The sequence below is a fragment of the Bombina bombina genome, chromosome 2 (genome assembly GCF_027579735.1).
Source record: "Bombina bombina isolate aBomBom1 chromosome 2, aBomBom1.pri, whole genome shotgun sequence".
Taxonomy (NCBI): domain Eukaryota; kingdom Metazoa; phylum Chordata; class Amphibia; order Anura; family Bombinatoridae; genus Bombina; species Bombina bombina.
Genome location: NC_069500.1, coordinates 1,311,200,091 through 1,311,226,191, shown reverse-complemented (window position 1 = coordinate 1,311,226,191; position 26,101 = coordinate 1,311,200,091). Strand labels below are relative to the sequence as shown.

Here is a 26,101-nt window from a genome sequence, read left to right as displayed (position 1 = left end):
CTCGTTTCTAGCTAAGATTATATATACCCCACTTATTATTAGGATTCTAAATAAAATCCTTAACTTGTTCAAATTAACTTCGCTTTTATATTAGCAGTTACCTACCTGAAGATTAAAGTGTAGGCTATTCCCTCCACAGTATCAAAAGCTAACTTGCATAAGTGCTTTTAAATTGTATATAAATAATCGAACTGAATTATAATACACTTTATGTTTATTGAAACAATGTATGTCGTTGTTCAACTGAATAGACTTTTATATGTTTGGTTTCTCTGCTACAACTGTAGTTCAGGATATGCCTGAGTAGTGAATTCCACGACTTGTGAGTCATATATAGTTTTTTGTTATGAATGAACTTCGGTGAAATTTATCTGCTCACAGTTTCTTTTAATACCAGTTTAAGTGGCTCTCTGTGATGCGGCCTTAAAATAATCTTATATGTTTATCTGTTCCTATCATCACAGATTGTCACTGATTTGATTGAGTACCTGTTTGGATAACTCACAGTGTACCGGTGATTAAATAGTGTAGTTTCGTAGTACACTGAGAAATAGTTGTTCTCAGTGATACCAGAGTTTTTTAGCAGATAGATGTACAAAAATTCCGCTTGTATTGTGAGTCTATGGAATTAAACCTGCTGCTTACGTGATCACGCTGCACTTAATAATCTCACCCAAAGCTAATATAATAGCGCTCTAAATATGCTTTGTGCACTTTGGTTTTATAAGATAGAGCTATCTTACAACAAGCAGTATCGTGATTATATACCCAGAGCAACTCGAAGTAGATTTTAAATTATTAGGAGATAGCCCCAAACACAATTCTATTCTTCAGTCTTTGTGTATTTTACATATTACAGTTAGCTATTATAGGAGGGATAGTACTTGCAACAATATTCGGTACCAGCACCATATATTAACACATGATTAAATCTGAGCGTCCATTATTCAGTGAAACCGTGGCTGACTACAGTAATTTGCGGTAGCTTAAGGCTGTCTAAAAACACAGGAGCTCCTAGGACTCCTCACCATTGCCCTATCGTCCCTAACATGTTTCGCAACTTGACGTTGCTTTTTCAAAGGTGAACGCGCCGCAATATTCGCGGCTTTTTAAGGCCGTTGGAAACACGCCCCCAATAGGCGTGTGTTGTAATTCAGACCAATGATGTGAGATGAGCTCGTGATTGACGTGTAGAGACGCATCTGAATTCTACTGTTAGAGCGGTTTATTTGATTCTAATTACGAGCTTATTCTTGAATTCGTTCCCAAACCTGATAATAGATAATGATGCAAAAATGATATAGTAAAAATAGTTAACCTATATGAAATAGTTATTATTTGCCAAATATGTTAACAGAGGTGGCTAATACTATGTTAACCTCAGTGACTCTGTGCATAAGTTTGTATTGTTATGATATACTATTTTCAATTGGCTTATCCTGAGATGTTGTTATATTGTTTTTATCATATTGATAGGTCTGATAGAGATAGAATCAGATCTGAGATTGTGATCTGTGTGAAGCCTAATCTCCTAAATATGTGGTATGGAGATAACTATAATGTGAAGTGACGTGTTGAATCGTGATGACAAAAATAGTAAAGAAAAATTGAGATGAAAACAATTTAATAAATAAAAATAAGAAACAGAACATGGAAAAAGAGGGAAAGTGTTTAAATTATAACCTCCAACCTAACTCAAATTAATATGTGCTTAATATTGTGAACATGGGGGATTTATAGACCCCTGAGGGGTGCAATTAATTGTGTACTAATAATTTTAGTCTTATAGAAGAAATGTGAGAAAAAGAATTGTTAACATAATATGGGTGCGTTGATAAATCATGATAAATATCATGATGGGTGGTGTTGAAGTTAGTGCACTAGCACTTATCTAGAAACTTAGTGCATAAGTGTGTTTGAGTGTGAATGAGAAAAATAAGGTTACTAAGATTTGCTGTCTACTTTACATAGACAATCTGTTTTTACAAGAAAGGAGTAAAATTATTTATTTCATTTAATCCATACGGTTGAACTGAATTCAAAAGAAAGATCCATTTGCTCTCCGCTCTGAGTAGGGCATTCTCTACATTGCCACCCCTTATGCCCAAATGTATTTTCTGGATCCCAAAGCATTTCAGATCAGACTGTTTGGAATTGTGTCTTTTCAAAAAATGGCGAGCTACAGATGTCAGATTTTTACCTTCTTGCAGATCTTTAGTTGCATTTTTTATATTCCTCAGATGTTCTTGGAGTCTTTGTCTTATTTTTCTTGTTGTCATACCAACGTATAACAGATTACATTTGCATTGTAAAACGTATATGACTCCTTCTGTATGGCAATTGATGTAGGATTCAATTTTATGGATTTTCCCAAAGTGATCAGTGATTTCTTGTTTATTGACCATGAAGCTGCATGTGCTGCATGTTCCACATTTGAATGATCCTTTCTTGAAGGCTCCCAAGGTTCTTGGTCCCTGTAAATGGCTGGGGCTGATAAGGTCCTTGAGATTGCGAGTTCCTCTGAAGCCAGTTTGTACTTTTTCTCCCACGATTTTAGAGATTATAGGATCAGAGGTTAGGATGTGCCAATTATTTTGCATAATATTAAGAATTTGAGAGCTTTTAGGATTGTAGGTGGAGATGAATCTCACTTGTTCCTGTTTTAATTTGTTTTTCGTTTTCAACAGTTCATGTCTCATGGTATTTTTAGCTCTAAATTCTGCTTTTTTTATTATTCTTTTACTATAACCTCTTGAGATTAGTCTCTCAGTTAGTTCTTTTGCTCTTATTTTGTAATTCTCTTCAGTGGAGCAATTGCGTCTCATCCTGAGAAATTCTCCTGTGGGGAGCGCTTTTACTGTGTTGGGGGCATGAGCACTTGTACTAAAAAGTAAGCTGTTAGTAGCAGTTTTCTTACGATGGACATCTGTTTCCAATGTGCCTGTTATTGTTTTTGTAATTTTTAGATCCAGAAAGTCTATGCTTTCTTGGCTTGCTTCATAGGTCAATTTGATGTTTAGTATATTGGTATTCAGTTTGGCCATGAATTGGTCCAATTCTGTACGAGTGCCTTCCCATAGGAAGAGCACATCGTCTATGTATCTCATCCATAACGGTATTTTATTTAAATCCTCTGTATTGTCATCTGAGAACACATGTTTTTGCTCCCACCAGCCCAGAAAGAGATTGGCATAGGTGGGGGCACAGGCGGTGCCCATTGCCGTGCCTCTGGTTTGAAGGTAAAAGCCGTTATCAAAAGTAAAGAAATTGTGTGTCAAAATGAATTTTAACAATTGTAGAATGAAACTGTCATGAGCTGGGTCTTCCTCAGATCCCATAGAGAGAAACCACTGTACAGCTTCTATACCAAGATCGTGATTTATACAGGTATATAGTGATTCGACATCAGCCGTGACTAACCATGTAGATGGTAATAGGTGTACATTTTCTAGCTGAACCAAGACATCAGTGGTGTCTTGTACATATGATGACAATTGACGAAGATAATTCCTGAGTCTGAAGTCAATGTATCTGCTCGCTTTTTCCGTAAGACTGTTAATGCCAGATACAATTGGCCGTCCTGGGGGTTGTTGTTGGTTTTTGTGAATTTTAGGAATTAGATAGAAAGTTGCTACTGTTGGTTCCTTCACTTTGAGAAATTGATATTCTTTGTTTGTGAGTAGATTATCAAATTTAGCCATTTCTATGATATTCATGTATTCATGGAGGAATGTTTTATTTGGATTAAAGCTTAATTTTTTATAGCACGATGTGTCCCTAAGTTGTTTGTCTGTTTCTTTTTTGTACATATCAATGGGCCACAGAACTATATTTCCCCCCTTGTCTGAATTTCGGATGATGACATCATCCCAGTTTCTCATGTCATTTAATGCCCTTTGTTCCTGAGTTGTCAAGTTTCTTTCAGTTAGTTTGTCTGATAACTGCAGTATTTCATTACAAACTACATCAGTGAACACCTGTAGTTGGGGGCATTGATTTATCTTAGGCATAAAAGATGACTTGTTTATTATCTTATCTCGCCATTTTCTTTCTGTCAAGGAATCAGCTGATTGATCTTGTCCAGGATTCAATTTACTTTTAGACCTAGGAGTGCTAGAAGTGTATACTTTCTCTTTCTTTGCTAAATACGGTTTTATACACAGCACCCACATCCTGACTAACTATTGAATAACTGTAGGAATCAAGGTCTCATATGTTAGTAGTGCCATTGGTATCTTTTCAAATTTCAATAATTTCAATACCTGATTCTCAGGCCTCTCACCAATAGAGCACACACAAAATTTAATCTAACTTACCATCATGTCTTCAAAATGGGAGCAAGACAGACAATCTAGACAACGAAAAAGAGAAACAGACCTTAATGATGTATTCAAAAATCCACCCACTAATGCCTCAAATATACAAGATAAAATGAACTCAACCCTCAGGGAAGTACACAAATTAATGTTTAAACAAGACAAGTTATGGTGGAACCATCATTTCTTCGAGAAATATATAGAATTAAAATTAATCCCCAGAGGATTGAGAATACAATTATTCCCAGCATTCGAGTTCCGCAACCCATCACATAACATTGAATGGGAAGAAGCATTGACAGAATGCTCAGGAAAATTGATGAAAATACTCATTAAACATGATAAGGAAGAATATGACTGTTTGGAAATCAAAGTTCAGGAATTAAATAAACAATTAGAAGAATTTGAACCTCTTTCTAATTTTGAGGAAACATATAAACAATATCAAAAGGAACTGGATAAGTATGAAAATGAAATAAAACAAACAAAACAAGGTAAACTAAGCAGGGATAAAACTGACTATGCAAATCAAAAGGTGTATAAATGGAAAATTAGAACCAATACCAACAAAGGGCGACAATCTAGGGTAAACTTGGTTCAAAGTGATGTCTCAGACACAGAGGGAGAAGAATCTGAAACTGCAGAATCAGATGTGGAACCTCAAACACCCAATTTGGAGAGAAATATAAGAATAACAAGAGGAAAAAGGAAAGATTTTTTAGGGGCAGGAGCCTCTTCGAGCGGAGACACACCAGAAGAGGCAGGGGGAAAACCAAAAAGACAAAACAAAAGTCAAACATCAAACAGAACCAACAAGAAAAATTGGAAACCCTATCAAAGAGCTCCCAGCCCCTTCTCCCAAATCAAACTGACTCACTAAGAATTATAAACTTATCACAAAAACTTCTATCGGAAGCGCATACCCAAGTTTTATCCAAAGGCATGTCATTCTGCCCTACACCGAAACTTGATAAATTCGAACTAATTAAAGATGTACACCTATTTGTTCGAAAAATAGCATTAAAAAGAATCTACAGTAGAAACAATACTCAATCAGAACCTACAGAACCAATTTCAACACAAAGCTGGACAGAAGATGAGAGAGAAACTCTAGAAATACTAGAAACTCTACTGACAGAGAATACTCCTGGACAAGATCAATCAGCTGATTCCTTGACAGAAAGAAAATGGCGAGATAAGATAATAAACAAGTCATCTTTTATGCCTAAGATAAATCAATGCCCCCAACTACAGGTGTTCACTGATGTAGTTTGTAATGAAATACTGCAGTTATCAGACAAACTAACTGAAAGAAACTTGACAACTCAGGAACAAAGGGCATTAAATGACATGAGAAACTGGGATGATGTCATCATCCGAAATTCAGACAAGGGGGGAAATATAGTTCTGTGGCCCATTGATATGTACAAAAAAGAAACAGACAAACAACTTAGGGACACATCGTGCTATAAAAAATTAAGCTTTAATCCAAATAAAACATTCCTCCATGAATACATGAATATCATAGAAATGGCTAAATTTGATAATCTACTCACAAACAAAGAATATCAATTTCTCAAAGTGAAGGAACCAACAGTAGCAACTTTCTATCTAATTCCTAAAATTCACAAAAACCAACAACAACCCCCAGGACGGCCAATTGTATCTGGCATTAACAGTCTTACGGAAAAAGCGAGCAGATACATTGACTTCAGACTCAGGAATTATCTTCGTCAATTGTCATCATATGTACAAGACACCACTGATGTCTTGGTTCAGCTAGAAAATGTACACCTATTACCATCTACATGGTTAGTCACGGCTGATGTCGAATCACTATATACCTGTATAAATCACGATCTTGGTATAGAAGCTGTACAGTGGTTTCTCTCTATGGGATCTGAGGAAGACCCAGCTCATGACAGTTTCATTCTACAATTGTTAAAATTCATTTTGACACACAATTTCTTTACTTTTGATAACGGCTTTTACCTTCAAACCAGAGGCACGGCAATGGGCACCGCCTGTGCCCCCACCTATGCCAATCTCTTTCTGGGCTGGTGGGAGCAAAAACATGTGTTCTCAGATGACAATACAGAGGATTTAAATAAAATACCGTTATGGATGAGATACATAGACGATGTGCTCTTCCTATGGGAAGGCACTCGTACAGAATTGGACCAATTCATGGCCAAACTGAATACCAATATACTAAACATCAAATTGACCTATGAAGCAAGCCAAGAAAGCATAGACTTTCTGGATCTAAAAATTACAAAAACAATAACAGGCACATTGGAAACAGATGTCCATCGTAAGAAAACTGCTACTAACAGCTTACTTTTTAGTACAAGTGCTCATGCCCCCAACACAGTAAAAGCGCTCCCCACAGGAGAATTTCTCAGGATGAGACGCAATTGCTCCACTGAAGAGAATTACAAAATAAGAGCAAAAGAACTAACTGAGAGACTAATCTCAAGAGGTTATAGTAAAAGAATAATAAAAAAAGCAGAATTTAGAGCTAAAAATACCATGAGACATGAACTGTTGAAAACGAAAAACAAATTAAAACAGGAACAAGTGAGATTCATCTCCACCTACAATCCTAAAAGCTCTCAAATTCTTAATATTATGCAAAATAATTGGCACATCCTAACCTCTGATCCTATAATCTCTAAAATCGTGGGAGAAAAAGTACAAACTGGCTTCAGAAGAACTCGCAATCTCAAGGACCTTATCAGCCCCAGCCATTTACAGGGACCAAGAACCTTGGGAGCCTTCAAGAAAGGATCATTCAAATGTGGAACATGCAGCACATGCAGCTTCATGGTCAATAAACAAGAAATCACTGATCACTTTGGGAAAATCCATAAAATTGAATCCTACATCAATTGCCATACAGAAGGAGTCATATACGTTTTACAATGCAAATGTAATCTGTTATACGTTGGTATGACAACAAGAAAAATAAGACAAAGACTCCAAGAACATCTGAGGAATATAAAAAATGCAACTAAAGATCTGCAAGAAGGTAAAAATCTGACATCTGTAGCTCGCCATTTTTTGAAAAGACACAATTCCAAACAGTCTGATCTGAAATGCTTTGGGATCCAGAAAATACATTTGGGCATAAGGGGTGGCAATGTAGAGAATGCCCTACTCAGAGCGGAGAGCAAATGGATCTTTCTTTTGAATTCAGTTCAACCGTATGGATTAAATGAAATAAATAATTTTACTCCTTTCTTGTAAAAACAGATTGTCTATGTAAAGTAGACAGCAAATCTTAGTAACCTTATTTTTCTCATTCACACTCAAACACACTTATGCACTAAGTTTCTAGATAAGTGCTAGTGCACTAACTTCAACACCACCCATCATGATATTTATCATGATTTATCAACGCACCCATATTATGTTAACAATTCTTTTTCTCACATTTCTTCTATAAGACTAAAATTATTAGTACACAATTAATTGCACCCCTCAGGGGTCTATAAATCCCCCATGTTCACAATATTAAGCACATATTAATTTGAGTTAGGTTGGAGGTTATAATTTAAACACTTTCCCTCTTTTTCCATGTTCTGTTTCTTATTTTTATTTATTAAATTGTTTTCATCTCAATTTTTCTTTACTATTTTTGTCATCACGATTCAACACGTCACTTCACATTATAGTTATCTCCATACCACATATTTAGGAGATTAGGCTTCACACAGATCACAATCTCAGATCTGATTCTATCTCTATCAGACCTATCAATATGATAAAAACAATATAACAACATCTCAGGATAAGCCAATTGAAAATAGTATATCATAACAATACAAACTTATGCACAGAGTCACTGAGGTTAACATAGTATTAGCCACCTCTGTTAACATATTTGGCAAATAATAACTATTTCATATAGGTTAACTATTTTTACTATATCATTTTTGCATCATTATCTATTATCAGGTTTGGGAACGAATTCAAGAATAAGCTCGTAATTAGAATCAAATAAACCGCTCTAACAGTAGAATTCAGATGCGTCTCTACACGTCAATCACGAGCTCATCTCACATCATTGGTCTGAATTACAACACACGCCTATTGGGGGCGTGTTTCCAACGGCCTTAAAAAGCCGCGAATATTGCGGCGCGTTCACCTTTGAAAAAGCAACGTCAAGTTGCGAAACATGTTAGGGACGATAGGGCAATGGTGAGGAGTCCTAGGAGCTCCTGTGTTTTTAGACAGCCTTAAGCTACCGCAAATTACTGTAGTCAGCCACGGTTTCACTGAATAATGGACGCTCAGATTTAATCATGTGTTAATATATGGTGCTGGTACCGAATATTGTTGCAAGTACTATCCCTCCTATAATAGCTAACTGTAATATGTAAAATACACAAAGACTGAAGAATAGAATTGTGTTTGGGGCTATCTCCTAATAATTTAAAATCTACTTCGAGTTGCTCTGGGTATATAATCACGATACTGCTTGTTGTAAGATAGCTCTATCTTATAAAACCAAAGTGCACAAAGCATATTTAGAGCGCTATTATATTAGCTTTGGGTGAGATTATTAAGTGCAGCGTGATCACGTAAGCAGCAGGTTTAATTCCATAGACTCACAATACAAGCGGAATTTTTGTACATCTATCTGCTAAAAAACTCTGGTATCACTGAGAACAACTATTTCTCAGTGTACTACGAAACTACACTATTTAATCACCGGTACACTGTGAGTTATCCAAACAGGTACTCAATCAAATCAGTGACAATCTGTGATGATAGGAACAGATAAACATATAAGATTATTTTAAGGCCGCATCACAGAGAGCCACTTAAACTGGTATTAAAAGAAACTGTGAGCAGATAAATTTCACCGAAGTTCATTCATAACAAAAAACTATATATGACTCACAAGTCGTGGAATTCACTACTCAGGCATATCCTGAACTACAGTTGTAGCAGAGAAACCAAACATATAAAAGTCTATTCAGTTGAACAACGACATACATTGTTTCAATAAACATAAAGTGTATTATAATTCAGTTCGATTATTTATATACAATTTAAAAGCACTTATGCAAGTTAGCTTTTGATACTGTGGAGGGAATAGCCTACACTTTAATCTTCAGGTAGGTAACTGCTAATATAAAAGCGAAGTTAATTTGAACAAGTTAAGGATTTTATTTAGAATCCTAATAATAAGTGGGGTATATATAATCTTAGCTAGAAACGAGCAGAAATACTGAAAATTATATACCCACTGTCCAATCCTAATCAAACTTCGCATAGAAAGATATATTATTATGGAGACATAAAGAATACATTATATACTTAATTCTTATATAAGAATTGGTAACTTTGGACACAGATAATTTGGTGTATTAGATCTCCAGATATAAGTATATAGCAGTCCTTACCCCAAGCCCACATTTACACTAAAGTACTAGGAGCAATAACCTTAACTTGTACTTATTTGCTGACATCAATAAAATCGGTGCTTAAGTGTGATTTTAAGTATATTCCTATTTTAAACGTAACCCAATAAAAGTTATATTTTAATTTGCAATCTGTTTTTCTCCCCTTCCATTTATTCCTTAGGGAATAATTTGTATCATCCAGTTAGATTCAATTTACTTTTAGACCTAGGAGTGCTACAAGTTACATCTTAGTTTGTTCAAACCCTCCTTTTACACTTCACTAGACATGGCATGCGATCCCATGAGCTATAGCTTGTCTTTTAATATAGTTATTGTTATTTAGATTATCTTAAAGATCTCTAGCATTAATGTATCAACTTACTGTTCAGATATGCTATCCTTACCCTGGCTAAATGGATAATTTACATGTCACAATATTGTATGTCATGTCTTGATGTTAATGTTGTTAATGGGAAAACCTTGTATTGTAGTTTATCTTTTCATGAAACTTCAATAAAATTATTTTAAAAAAAGGCATTTAGCTCTTTTACTGCCCAGACGGTAAACTAAAAAATAAAACCCACACAATAAACATTTAAAAAAGCCTAACACTAAACCCTGATGATCCACTTACAGTTTTTGAAGTCCTGCTTGAACGATCTTCATCCCGGCGAAGTCTTCATTCAGACGGCCTCTTCAATCTTTATCCCGGCGGCGACGTCCTGATCCAAGTAGCGAAAAGTCTTCATACAGGATTTATGCAGCTCTCATTCTATTGGCTAATTCGAATTAGCCAATAGAATTAGAGCTGGTTAAATCCTATTGGCTGATTTGAATAGCCAATAGGATTTTAGCAGCCCTAATTCCTATTGGCTGATTCAAATTTTTCAGCCAATAGGAATGCAAGGGACGCCATATTGGATCTCGTCCCTTGCATTGAAGATCCAGTGTACAGCTGCGACCATATGAAGATGATGCTCTGCGCTGGATGTCTTCAGGATGGACTCGCTCCGCGCCTCCGGGATCAAGATAGAAGATGCCGCCTGGATGAAGATTGAAGAGGCCGTCTGGATGAAGACTTCTCGCAGATTGGATCAGGACGTCGCCGCCGGGGTGAAGATTGAAGAGGCCGCCTGGATGAAGACTTCGCCGGGATGAAGATTGTTCAAGTGAGACTTCATAAACTGTAAGTGGATTGTCAGGGGGTTAGTGTTAGGCTTTTTTAAGGGTTTATTGGGTGGGTTTTATTTTTTAGTTAAGGGTCTGGGCAGTAAAAGATCTTTTAAGGGCAATGTCCATACAAATGCCATTTTCAGGGCAATGAGTAGCTTAGGTTTTTTTAGAATTAGGTTTTTTATTTTGGGGGGTTGGTTGGGTGGTGGGTTTTACTGTTGGGGGGGTCTTTGTGTTTTTTTTTTACAGGTTAAAGAGCTGATATCTTTGGGGCAATGTCCCACAAAATGCCCTATTAAGGGCCATTGGTAGTTTATTGTAGGCTGGGTTTTTTTTTAATTTAATTAGATAAGGTGTAATTATTTTTTATTTTTGATCATTTCGTTTTTTATTTTTTGTAATTTAGTGTGTTATTTTTTTGTAACTTAGTCTTTTTTATTTTTTGTAATTAGATAGTTTGTAATTTTTAGCGTAGTGTTAGGATTTTTTTAATGTGTAGTTTAGTTTAATTTAATTGCTAGTTAGTTTAATATTAGTTTAATTGTTAGTTTAAACTTATTTTTTTTAATTTGACCGGTAAGTTTTAATTTAGTTTAAGATAGGGAAATTGTAATTTTAATATAAAGTTAGGGTGGCGTTAGGTTTAGGGGTTACTAGTTTAATTTAGTTTATTGCGGTATGGGGGGGGGGCTTTCCGTTTAGGGGTTAATAGTTTACCTTAGTATATTTCATTGTAGGGAGGCTTTCGGTTTAGGGGTTAATAGGTTTATTATAGTGGCTTGTGGTTTAGGGCTTAATAGGTTTATTATAGTGGCGGCTGTATAGGGCTTAATAACTTTAGTACAGTGGTGGCGGATGGCAGATTAGGGGTTAATAATATTTAAATAGTGTTTTTGCGATGCGGGAGAGCGGCGGTTTAGTGGTTAATAACTTTAGTATAGTGGTGACGATGTTGGGGAGTAGCTAAATAGGGGTTAATAATTTTTTTTTTAGTGGCTGCAATGTCGGGAGCGGCAGATTAGGGGTTAATACATTTAAAATAGTGTTTTTGATGCGAGAGGGCCTCGGTTTAGTGGTCAATATGTAGTTTATGGTTGTTAGTATACTTTTTAACACTTTAGTTATGAGTTTTATGTTACAGATTTGTAGCGCAACACTCATAACTTCTGACTTTAGATGGCGGTACAGATCTTGTCATTTTAGGCTGTAACGCTCGCTTTTTAGCCTCAGTGCAAAACTCGTAATACCGGCGCTATGGTAATCCAATTAAAAAAACGTAATTTTTAGGAGTGCGGTATGGACGTTGCGGTACAGGCTAAAAGGCTTGCGGTACAGCTATACCGACAAGACTTGTAATGGCTGTGTTAGGGAAAAAGATGCGTTATGGGCCACAACGCAGCTATTTGACTCATAACACAAAACTCGTAATCTAGGTGATAGTGAGCTCCGAGACATCAGGAGCTAGGAACTTTTTAAAGACAATAGGTCTTAATCATAGACTTAACAATCCAACTTAAAATTTTAGTTTTTGTAATCACTCAGGGATGCTCCTTCTAAAAGTTTTTCAGAAATTCTGAAATACTTTGTTCTCTTTATATACAGACTATGTGTTCCATGTACTAAAAAGCGAGCAGTCAAGCTTCTCAACTTGAGAAGTTGCCTGCTCAACTTCACTGCATAGAGCGGTGGACTAAAAGGATCCGATGCCAGTATGAATTCATTATGCACTCAAGCCCGCCCCTTTTCTTGCAATACAAATGGTGTGAGAGAAGGGACTGTCAATCACCCTGAGTGAGTAAGCTCTCTGTTTTCTCTTCACCACCTCAGAGTTGGCAAAGAGTGTAAGACGCAGCGGTAATGACCGTATCCCATGACCCTTTGTTTTGTAATTTTCCCTATTGGCGTTGCACCCAGACTTGTCTGGGGTTAACTGCCTAGGACTCTGGGGACAGTGCAGCTTCCTGAGAGCCCTATTGAGCACCCAGGGCTGTGCATGTTGCAGGGTTATGGGATGTGTACCCAGTACAGTCTGAGAGTGCAGTCCCCTTCCATGTTTTGTATGTTGCTAGGGTGATTACATAAGTCTGTGCACCCTTCACTTGTTCCCAGTTTGTTTGACTGAGAGCTTGCATTGTGTGGCTGTTTAGGGTCCCAGGTTTTGGGAGAGACCTTGACGTTGTACCTGGGCTTGATGCGGTAACTCTTCCATTTTTGCTTTTAATCTTAGCTGAGTGCTTGTAAGTAAGTGATGGATTTCCTCTATGTGAAATATATATATACACACACAGGTATATATATATATATATATATATATATATATACGTTTAGCAAAGATGTGCACTCTCACTTATTTGCAACAACCAGGGTGCTAGTGAAATTAAATACAATATCAGAAAAAGACCTTGCACTCGCTGGATTTTTTAACAAACTTTTTTACTTGGCAAAATTAGTGACGTTTCGGGGACAGTGTATCCCCTTCCTCAGACAGTGAATGCTTCAAACATTAGTGAATTTATACAAACAAACAAATAACCCCTCCCCCCAATTAGCAAAAAAAAACGCCAAAAGTGTTGCTATGGTGACCATATGTCACAAAGTGAACATCATATATAGGCTGTAATATAAGCGATCAATGCTGTGACAGTGGAAATATTCATATTAAAAGACCTATAGCAGTATAAACATGGTAAATAAATTAACATTCCACAGTAATGGTAATCATAACGTACCCCTTATAACCGTTATTATCTGGGGAGCCAACCAATATTAAAAGCCTCATGTGTTGTTACCTAGGTGGTCAGGCATAAAGTACATATATGTGTACAAACTCACAACCTACCATGATTGCAAAACAAACAAAGTTCTAATGCCGATCGCCGTGTACCACGCCACCGCAACTGCACCCGCACTAGGAAAGACAGACAAACCCGGAAGTGCATCGGCCGATCACGTGTGTGGCGATGCACCAATCACCCGGGTTGCGGTTGGGGTTGCCATGGCGATGGGTCACAACGATCCAAATAGCAACACAGAAACAAGTCAACGATATTTTATAGCAAATTAGCTACTAAGCGTAATTAACAGCACCAGGACACTGAACCCTATCATTGTTATAACACATATCAATCAATACTTACAATGCGCGCTGCTACAGTGACTATACCACTACTATAAAGATAATCAATAAACAATATATACAGCATAACAATCCTGCCGTACTATGAGTGTTGATAGATATGCGCTTTAGGGTTCAGTGTATGATATTAATATACCCCTATCATAGTACGGCAGGATTGTTATGCTGTATATATTGTTTATTGATTATCTTTATAGTAGTGGTATAGTCACTGTAGCAGCGCGCATTGTAAGTATTGATTGATATGTGTTATAACAATGATAGGGTTCAGTGTCCTGGTGCTGTTAATTACGCTTAGTAGCTAATTTGCTATAAAATATCGTTGACTTGTTTCTGTGTTGCTATTTGGATCGTTGTGACCCATCGCTATGGCAACCCCAACCGCAACCCGGGTGATTGGTGCATCGCCACACACGTGATCGGCCGATGCACTTCCGGGTTTGTCTGTCTTTCCTAGTGCGGGTGCAGTTGCGGTGGCGTGGTACACGGCGAACGGCATTAGAACTTTGTTTGTTTTGCAATCATGGTAGGTTGTGAGTTTGTACACATATATGTGTACTTTATGCCTGACCACCTAGGTAACAACACATGAGGCTTTTAATATTGGTTGGCTCCCCAGATAATAACGGTTATAAGGGGTACGTTATGATTACCATTACTGTGGAATGTTAATTTATTTACCATGTTTATACTGCTATAGGTCTTTTAATATGAATATTTCCACTGTCACAGCATTGATCGCTTATATTACAGCCTATATATGATGTTCACTTTGTGACATATGGTCACCATAGCAACACTTTTGGCGGGTTTTTTTGCTAATTGGGGGGAGGGGTTATTTGTTTGTTTGTATAAATTCACTAATGTTTGAAGCATTCACTGTCTGAGGAAGGTGATACACTGTCCCCGAAACGTCACTAATTTTGCCAAGTAAAAAAGTTTGTTAAAAAATCCAGCGAGTGCAAGGTCTTTTTCTGATATTATATATATATATATATATATATATATATATATATATATATATATATATATATATATATATATATAAATAAAATACCCTAAGTGTGTGCAATAAAGTAGTCTCTCTGCACCCAAGATGGAGAACACAAGTAGACCTCCAAGGAAGACACAGCTCAGGGTGTTAATATCACTGTAGACCAGAATGCCCTTAGACAGCCAGCGATATGATGACAAATTTCAGTGGGTATCACATACTAGTCTATTCACAGCATGGCATCTCACATGCCAGTCAAAGAATGCCTGAAAATAAGTGCAACACTGGGAAGTCTGCCAGGAAACAAAAGAGAGGAGAATCCCTATTCCTCAGTACATGGACAAAACTCGACTGGTGGGTCTGCTAGAAGTTTGATTCTGTCCATGCCCATTAATCTATATTAAATACTGCTATGGTGGGCCAAGATAACAAGCTTTCTGGACATAGAAGCATATAGAGTACAGCATAGTTATACAGTGCATATGGCTTAAAAACATTAAATAGTATTAGTAAAGTGTATGTACAAAGAATATGGAAAACCAAAAATGTGAGCTACAGTTACGATAATCAAGTAGGTGGGGAAGACTCATTGGTCTAAAATGAATGGATGAAACTCTCTAAACTATCAGCAGTTCCCTTGGAATTGCTTGAAAAAGCAGACTAAACCTCAGATTTTATGTGAGCAGCTTCTCAGAAAATGATTTATCAAAAGCAGCTTCTTTAAAGGGGTTTGAGAGGTTTAATATAGAGGCACTTGGAACATATCAAAGCAAAAAACAGAATTTATGCTTACCTGATAAATTACTTTCTCCAACGGTGTGTCCGGTCCACGGCGTCATCCTTACTTGTGGGATATTCTCTTCCCCAACAGGAAATGGCAAAGAGTCCCAGCAAAGCTGGTCACATGATCCCTCCTAGGCTCCACCCACCCCAGTCATTCGACCGACGGACAGGAGGAAATATATATAGGAGAAACCATATGATACCGTGGTGACTGTAGTTAGAGAAAATAATTCATCAGACCTGATTAAAAAACCAGGGCGGGCCGTGGACCGGACACACCGTTGGAGAAAGTAATTTATCAGGTAAGCATAAATTCTGTTTTCTCCAACATTGGTGTGTCCGGTCCACGGCGTCATCCTTACTTGTGGGAACCAATACCAAAGCTTTAGGACACGGATGAAGGGAGGGAGCAAATCAGGTCACCTAAATGGAAGGCACCACGGCTTGCAAAACCTTTCTCCCAAAAATAGCCTCCGAAGAAGCAAAAGTATCAAATTTGTAAAATTTGGCAAAAGTGTGCAGTGAAGACCAAGTCGCTGTCTTACATATCTGGTCAACAGAAGCCTCGTTCTTGAAGGCCCATGTGGAAGCCACAGCCCTAGTGGAGTGAGCTGTGATTCTTTCAGGAGGCTGCCGTCCGGCAGTCTCATAAGCCAATCGGATAATGCTTTTAAGCCAAAAGGAAAGAGAGGTAGAAGTCGCTTTTTGACCTCTCCTTTTACTAGAATAAACAACAAACAAGGAAGATGTTTGTCTGAAATCTTTAGTAGCCTCTAAATAGAATTTTAGAGCACGGACTACGTCCAAATTGTGTAACAAACGTTCCTTCTTTGAAACTGGATTCGGACACAAAGAAGGTACAACTATCTCCTGGTTAATATTTTTGTTGGAAACAACTTTCGGAAGAAAACCAGGCTTAGTACGCAAAACCACCTTATCTGCATGGAACACCAGATAGGGCGGAGAACACTGCAGAGCAGATAACTCTGAAACTCTTCTAGCAGAAGAAATTGCAACCAAAAACAAAACTTTCCAAGATAATAACTTAATATCTACGGAATGTAAGGGTTCAAACGAAACCCCTTGAAGAACTGAAAGAACTAGATTTAGACTCCAGGGAGGAGTCAAAGGTCTGTAAACAGGCTTGATCCTAACCAGAGCCTGAACAAATGCTTGAACATCTGGCACAGCTGCCAGTCTTTTGTGAAGTAAAACAGATAAAGCAGAGATCTGTCCCTTCAGAGAACTTGCAGATAATCCTTTCTCCAAACCTTCTTGTAGAAAGGATAGAATCTTAGGAATTTTTATCTTGTTCCATGGGAATCCTTTAGATTCACACCAACAGATATATTTTTTCCATATTTTATGGTAAATTTTTCTAGTTACAGGCTTTCTAGCCTGAATCAGAGTATCTATTACAGAATCTGAAAACCCACGCTTTGATAAAATCAAGCGTTCAATCTCCAAGCCGTCAGTTGGAGGGAAACCAGATTCGGATGTTCGAATGGACCCTGAACAAGAAGGTCCTGTCTCAAAGGTAGCTTCCATGGTGGAGCCGATGACGTATTCACCAGGTCTGCATACCAAGTCCTGCGTGGCCACGCAGGAGCTATCAAGATCACCGAGGCCCTCTCCTGATTGATCCTGGCTACCAGCCTGGGGATGAGAGGAAACGGTGGGAATACATAAGCTAGGTTGAAGATCCAAGGTGCTACTAGTGCATCTACTAGGGTCGCCTTGGGATCCCTGGATCTGGACCCGTAGCAAGGAACCTTGAAGTTCTGACGAGACGCCATCAGATCCATGTCTGGAATGCCCCATAATTGAGTTATTTGGGCAAAGATTTCCGGATGGAGTTCCCACTCCCCCGGATGGAATGTCTGACGACTCAGAAAATCCGCTTCCCAATTTTCCACTCCTGGGATGTGGATCGCAGACAAGTGCAGGAGTGATCCTCCGCTCATTGAATTATCTTGGTCACTTCTTTCATCGCCAGGGAAGTCCTTGTTCCCCCCTGATGATTGATATATGCAACGGTCGTCATGTTGTCTGACTGAAACCTTATGAATTTGGCCTTTGCTAGTTGAGGCCAAGCTCTAAGAGCATTGAATATCGCTCTCAGTTCCAGAATGTTTATCGGGAGAAGAGACTCTTCCCGAGACCATAGACCCTGAGCTTTCAGGGATTCCCAGACCGCGCCCCAGCCCACTAGGCTGGCGTCGGTCGTGACAATGACCCACTCTGGTCTGCGGAAGCTCATTCCCTGTGACAGATTGTCCAGGGTCAGCCACCAACGGAGTGAATCTCTGGTCTTTTGATCTACTTGAATCGTCGGAGACAAGTCTGTATAATCCCCATTCCACTGTCTGAGCATGCACAGTTGTAATGGTCTTAGATGAATTCGTGCAAAAGGAACTATGTCCATTGTTGCAACCATCAATCCTATTACTTCCATGCACTGCGCTATGGAAGGACGAGGAACAGAATGAAGTACTTGACAAGAGCTTAGAAGTTTTGATTTTCTGACCTCTGTCAGAAAAATCCTCATTTCTAAGGAATCTATTATTGTTCCCATATTATTGTTTTTTCTTTGTTCACCTTCCATCCGTGAGAATTGAGAAAGGCTAGGACGATGTCCGTATGAGCCTTTGCTTTTGACAGGGAAGACGCTTGAATCAGGATGTCGTCCAAGTAAGGTACTACTGCAATGCCCCTTGGTCTTAGAACCGCTAGAAGGGACCCTAGTACCTTTGTGAAAATCCTTGGAGCAGTGGCTAATCCAAATGGAAGTGCCACAAACTGGTAATGCTTGTCCAGAAAAGCGAACCTTAGGAACTGATGATGTTCCTTGTGGATAGGAATATGTAGGTACGCATCCTTTAAATCCACGGTAGTCATAAATTGATTTTCCTGGATAGTAGTTAGGATCGTTCGAATAGTTTCCATTTTGAACAATGGTACCCTGAGAAATTTGTTTAGGATCTTTAGATCCAAAATTGGTCTGAATGTTCCCTCTTTTTTGGGAACTATGAACAGATTGGAATAAAATCCCATTCCTTGTTCTCTTATTGGAACTGGATGTATCACTCCCATCTTTAACAGGTCTTCTACACAATGTAAGAATGCCTGTCTCTTTATTTGGTTTGAAGATAATTGAGACCTGTGGAACCTTCCCCTTGGGGGTAGTTCCTTGAATTCCAGGAGATAACCTTGAGAAACTATTTCTAGCGCCCAAGGATCCTGAACATCTCTTGCCCAAGCCTGAGCAAAGAGAGAAAGTCTGCCCCCCACTAGATCCGGTCCCGGATCTGGGGCTATCCCTTCATGCTGTTTTGGTAGCAGTGGTAGGCTTCTTGGCCTGCTTACCCTTGTTCCAGCCTTGCATTGGTTTCCAGGCTGGTTTGGGTTGTGAAGTATTACCCTCTTGCTTAGAGGATACAGAATTAGAGACTGGTCCGTTTCTGCGAAAGGGACGAAAATTAGGCTTATTATTAGCCTTAAAAGACCTATCCTGTGGGAGGGCGTGGCCCTTTCCCCCAGTGATGTCTGAAATAATCTCTTTCAAATCAGGTCCAAATAATGTTTTACCTTTGAAAGGAATGTTAAGCAATTTTGTCTTGGAAGATACATCCGCTGACCAAGACTTTAGCCAAAGCACTCTGCGCGCCACGACAGCAAACCCTGAATTTTTCGCCGCTAATCTAGCTAATTGCAAAGCGGCATCTAAAACAAAAGAGTTAGCCAATTTAAGTGCTTGAACTCTGTCCATAACCTCCTCATACGAAGATTCTTTACTGAGCGATTTTTCTAGTTCCTCGAACCAGAAACACGCTGCCGTAGTGACAGGAACAATGCATGAAATTAGTTGTAGAAGGTAACCTTGCTGTACAAAAATGTTTTTAAGCAAACCCTCTAATTTCTTATCCATAGGATCTTTGAAAGCACAACTATCTTCGATAGGAATAGTAGTGCGTTTGTTTAGAGTAGAAACCGCCCCCTCGACCTTGGGGACTGTCTGCCATAAGTCCTTTCTGGGGTCGACTATAGGAAATCATTTCTTAAATATAGGGGGGGGAACAAAAGGTATGTCGGGCCTTTCTCACTCTTTATTTACTATGTCCGCCACCCGCTTGGGTATAGGAAAAGCGTCGGGGGGCACCGGAACCTCTAGGAACTTGTCCATCTTACATAATTTCTCTGGAATGACCAAATTGTCACAATCATCCAGAGTAGATAACACCTCCTTAAGCAGTGCGCGGAGATGTTCTAATTTAAATTTAAATGTCACAACATCAGGTTCAGCTTGATGAGAAATTTTTCCTGAATCTGAAATTTCTCCATCAGACAAAACCTCCCTCATGGCCCCTTGAGATTGGTGTGAGGGTATGTCAGAACAGTTATCATCAGCGTCCTCTTGCTCTTCAGTGTTTAAAACAGAGCAATCACGCTTTCTCTGATAAGTAGGCATTTTGGATAAAAGATTTGCTATGGAGTTATCCATTACAGCCGTTAATTGTTGCATGGTAATAAGTATTGGCGCACTAGATGTACTAGGGGCCTCCTGTGTGGGCATAACTGGTGTAGACACAGTAGGGGATGATGTAGTATCATGTTTACTCCCCTCATTTGAGGAATCATCTTGGGCAATATCATTATCTGTTGCATTACTGTCCTTACTTTGTTTGGACACTATGGCACAATTATCACATAAATTTAAATGGGGAGACACATTGGCTTTCATACATATAGAACATAGCTTATCTGATGGTACAGACATGTTAAACAGGCTTAAACTTGTCAACAAAGCACAAAAAAACGTTTTAAAATAAAACCGTTACTGTCACTTTAAATTTCAAACTGAAAACACTTTATTACTGAATATGTGAAAAAGTATGAAGGAATTGTTCAAAATTCACCAAAATTTCACCACAGTGTCTTAAAGCATTAAAAGTATTGCACACCAAATCAGAGCTTTAACCCTTAAATTAACGGAACCGGAGCCGTTTTTACATTTAACCCCTATACAGTCCCAGAATGAGGCTCTGTCTATAACTAGAAAGGCCCCCATCTGAAAAAGGTGTCCAACACAGTGCCTGCCGTTTTTCTAAACGTTCCCCAAGATTATAATACCAATAATTAGTTAGAATCTGCATAAAATGCCTAGTAAAGCAATTGTTTTAGCCCAGAAAAATGTCTACCAGTTTTTAAGCCCTTTTTGAAGCCCTTTATTCTTTTATGTTTAACTAAGAAAATGGCTTACCGGTCCCCATGAGGGGAAATGACAGCCTTCCAGCATTACATGGTCTTGTTAGAAATATGGCTAGTCATACCTTAAGCAGAAAAGACTGCTAACTGTTTCCCCCAACTGAAGTTACTTCATCTCAACAGTCCTGTGTGGAAACAGCAATCGATTTTAGTTACTGTCTGCTAAAATCATCTTCCTCTCACAAACAGAATTCTTCATCTCTTTCTGTTTCAGAGTAAATAGTACATACCAGCACTATTTTAAAATAACAAACTCTTGATAGTAGAATAAAAAACTACAACTAAACACCACAAACTCTTAACCATCTCCGTGGAGATGTTGCCTGTGCAACGGCAAAGAGAATGACTGGGGTGGGCGGAGCCTAGGAGGGATCATGTGACCAGCTTTGCTGGGACTCTTTGCCATTTCCTGTTGGGGAAGAGAATATCCCACAAGTAAGGATGACGCCGTGGACCGGACACACCAATGTTGGAGAAATACAACACTGTAATGCTTTAATTTAGTTTTTACTCACTTGTAGTTTTTAAAACATTTTTATTTTTTTAATTGCGTAATCTTCCAAACAAATCAGAAAATGACTGATATAGTGCTTTTTATTAACACCAGTGTTGTATTTTTGCCTAGGCCAAATAGCCCTTTGCCTAGGGGTCAGAATATTTTGAGGGGGGGTTCTATAGCCAACCCTCTCCTTTGCTCTCCAAATATTGTGTTTGTAGATTTTATTAAAAATCAATAATTCCTCTTTATGAAGTGAAGGTGCATGACCTCTTCTTGTGCCCCTGGCCTCAGGATGTGAAATAAATGCAGTAGATATGACCAGAAAGTGTTGGTGAGGAGGAAATGGGGGGGAGGGGGTCGCAAAAAGAAAAATGCACCAATGATATATACAGATGGAAAAAAAGTTATACATTAAGGAATATAAATCAAAATGTGTTTAGTTACATTACTATCCCTAATATACTGCTATCCATAAACTACAAAATACACATTCTAAAGTAAATAACACCCTTAGTGTTCAATAATATACCCAATAAAAGAGTGTTTTATTTACTGTAGACTTAATTTTTTTTGTATTCCATGTATATAGGCATCCCACAGACAGTCCTGACAAATGTATGCCTTTGTTTCTAGGACTGCCCAGACCCACCTAGGAAATACCAATCCCAGCCAATAATGCCTAAAATCAAGCAATCACAGGCAGCCCTACTTTCCTACCACCAAGACCTTCACATCCCCTAGAAAATGTCAGGTTGTTTACTTTCTTACAATTGTTATTATGGTTTAAAAATGCAGTACGTCCTTAATGTATTTTTTTTAACCTTCTAACATATTTTTACATACACTATATACCCAAATGTACGTGGACACCTACTAATTAATGAGTGTTTCAAGCACTCCAATGTGCAGGTAGACATATCACTGTATAGAGAACGCTCAGTAGAGCAGGCAGTAGAAGCATGTTCTATTGCTTCTAATTAAATAGGCAGCATAGAAACTTACTGGTAAATGTAAGGTTCCACATTTTGAAAGTAAAAATATGTAGGCTTCTTTTTATTTAAATGGACTAGACCTAGTAAAACAGAGAATAAATAGGATTTAGGCATACTTGTATATAAGAAACTAATAAGATACTAAAATGTATTAAAAGAGACATTGATGCAAGGTAGGAAAGTATAACGATGTCACTATATAAATCCCTGGTAAAACCTCCCCCCCCCCCCTTTTGCAACTATTTTAGCCACAACTCTTTTAGGAAGGCTTTTCACAAGATTTTGGATTAAGGCTGCGTTGAAAAAGCTTGCCCTTTCAGGCAAAAGGGCATTTGTGAGGTTAAATGCTGATGTTGGACAAGAAGGTTGGCTGCAATCGAAGTTCCAGTTCATCCAAAAGGTATTAAATGGGGTTGAGGTTAGGGCCTTCCCTAAACTGTTGACACAAAGTTAGAAGCAATACGCTGACCCTTCACTGAAATTAAGGGGCCCTAACCTAAACCCTGGGAAATAGCCCCTGATTATTATCCCTCCTCTACCAAACTTTAGAGTTGGTACTATGCATTCTGGTGGGTAGAATTCTCCTGGCAACCAGTACACCCAGATTCTTCCATCAGACTGCTAGATAATTTAAGCGTGATTCACCACTCCAGAGAATGAGTCCAGTGGTGACTGGCCTAACACTACTCCAGCCAATGCTTGGCATTGTGCATGTGAGTCCTGTGTATAGATGCTTGGCAATTGAAACCCATGTAAAAAAGCTCCCGACACACAGTTCTTATGCTGATGTTTCCTCCAGAGGCAATTTGGAACTGTGCAGCGAGTAATGCAACAAATGATAGGTGATTTTAACATGATAGACACTTCAGCACCCGGCAGCCCCACTCTGAGTTTATGTGGTCTACCATTTTGTGGCTAGGATGCTGTTGCTCCTAGATAGTTCCACTTCACCATAATAGCACTTATAGTTGACCAGGGCAAATCTAGTAGGACAAAAATGAAAATCTATGAAAGTGCCACTTTAAAGTCATTGAATTCTTCAGTACAACCCATGTAGAGCCAATGCTTGTCTATGTAGTTCTCATGGTTATATACTGGATTGTATGCACCTGTTAGCAAATGGTGTGTTTGACAAACTCAATAAGTAGGTGTCCACATACATTTGGGTATATAGATTATGTAAGGATATGTCAGAGGGTTAACAATATGACATGTAGGACAGACTGCATTTTTAAACCATAATAACAGTTACAAGAGTGTAATCAACCTAATATTTGCATACAGGCATTATATACTGTATGTGCAATAGTTTGTAAAAAGTGTATGGGTAAGTGTCAAAATCAAATATAAACAATAAAATTAGAAATTCAATTTTCCCTCATTCATTCAGGCCTAATGTAACATACAAAACAGCTGCATTAAAACAGCAACTGCTCACTTTTCAGAGATAATTTACAAAGCTCCATTGACTAACTGGAAAGACCAAAAAACAGCAAAGTAGGTACAATTGATTCTGAAAGTAAATTTTAATTCATCCTACCTTTATATATCTTCTCAATATGTTCTGTGTGATTTGAAGAATATTTCCAACCTGGAATGCTTAGAATTTGAAGATGAATATTTGGGGGTAATGTAACATTCATATCAGTGGTTTTACGTGATGTCTTGTTATATGTTGATCCATTTCCTACAATACACATAATTTTACACTCATTGTTTTAAATCAATACAAAAGCAAACACTTTACACTCTTTAAACATAAATATATATGTAAAACCATATATGGCCTAGATTAAAAGTGGAGAGCAAAAATATAAAAACGCTACTGCAGGTTAACACCACTCAAGTTAAATCTATAGCGCTTTTATTTTTGCACCAATATTACAGGTTACAAGTGATATATTAGTGCTCAAGCAAGTCTAGGGTAAGCTAACATCTGGATCTTGAAAAGCATGGGTGCACTAAATCCCTCATTTCTCTTGTAAGGTGTATCCAGTCCACGGATCATCCATTACTTGTGGGATATTCTCCTTCCCAACAGGAAGCTGCAAGAGGATCACCCACAGCAGAGCTGTCTATATAACTCCTCCCCTAACTGCCACTACCAGTCATTCTCTTGCAGCTCTCGACAAAAAAGGAAGTAGCTAGAGAGATGTGGTGTTTATTTAGTTTATTTTTCAATCAAAAGTTTGTTATTTTCAAATGGTACCGGAGTTGTACTATTTTAGCCTCAGGCAGAAAATAGAAGAAGAGTCTGCCTGTGGTCTTTGATGATCTTAGCAGGTTGTAACTAAGATCCATTGCTGTTCTCACACATAACTGAAGAGAGAGGTAACTTCAGCTGGGGGAATGGCATGCAGGGTCTCCTGCTATGAGGTATGTGCAGTTTAAATTTTTCTAGAGAAAGAATATGCTAGAAAATGCTGTTAATACCGTAGTTATTTAAGGTAAGCCTGATTACAGTGATTTAATAACGACTTGTATCATGCTTGCTGTAAAAGGTAATATTCTTATTACTTTCTCATATTGCTGAAAAATAAAACGTTTGCTGGAAGTGTTTTAAACGTTTTTTTATACATATTGGTGATGAAACTTTATTGGGGCCCAGTTTTTTCCACATGGCTGGCTAGATTTTGCCTAGGGTTAGTTTTGTTAGGCCCTCTCACTGTGAATACAGGGTGGGAGGGGCCTATTTTCGCGCCTAAATGCGCATCAGATTTTGCAGCTTGAGACAACCAGTTTCCCTGAAGGAGTCTCCTGAACACTTGGGACCTCTCTGAGGGGTTTTTGTGCCTTTCAAAATCGTTATATGGGCAGTTTGTTGTGACTGTTGAAAAACGTTTATATCGTTTTTTTGATCCAGTTTTGAAACTAAGGGGTTAATCATCCATTTGCAAGTGGGTGCAATGCTCTGTTAGTCTATTATACACACTGTAAAAATTTTGTAAGATTTACTGCTTTTTATCACTGTTTTTAAATTTCTGACAAAAATTTTTTCTCTTAAAGGCACAGTACCGTTTTTATTTTTTGCTTGTTTACATTTATCAAAGTGTTTTCCAAGCTTGCTGGTCTCATTGCTAGTCTGTTCAAACATGTCTGACATAGAGGAAACTCCTTGTTCATTATGTTTAGAAGCCATTGTGGAACCCCCTCTTAGAATGTGTGCCAAATGTACTGATTTTACTTTAAGTTATAAATATCATATTCTGTCTTTAAAAGATTTATCACCAGAGGAAACTGACAAGGGGGAAGTTATGCCGACTAACTCGCCCCACGTGTCAGAACCTTTGACTCCCGTTCAAGGGACTCCCGCTCAAGAGGCGCCAAGTACATCTAGCGCGCCCATGGCGTTTACTTTACAAGACATGGCGGCAGTTATGGATCATACCCTTAAAGCGGTATTGTCCAAACTACCAGGGTTACAAGGAAAGCGAGAGAGCTCTGGGACTAGAAGAAATACAGAGCACTCTGATGCTTTAGTAGCTATGTCTGATATCCCCTCACAATATGCAGAAGCTGAAGCAGGAGA

The 26,101-nt window shown here is 38.3% G+C and overlaps 1 protein-coding gene across 1 annotated transcript in view; it reads right to left on the bottom strand.

The window, feature by feature from the left end:
* Positions 1 to 26,101, bottom strand: part of MAN2B2 (mannosidase alpha class 2B member 2) — a 341,988-nt gene that overhangs the window by 94,272 nt on the left and 221,615 nt on the right. Inside the window, exon 16 of the mRNA XM_053704158.1 lies at positions 24,113 to 24,259. Coding sequence (XP_053560133.1) covers positions 24,113 to 24,259 — 147 coding nt within the window. The remainder of the gene's footprint in view (positions 1 to 24,112; positions 24,260 to 26,101) is intronic.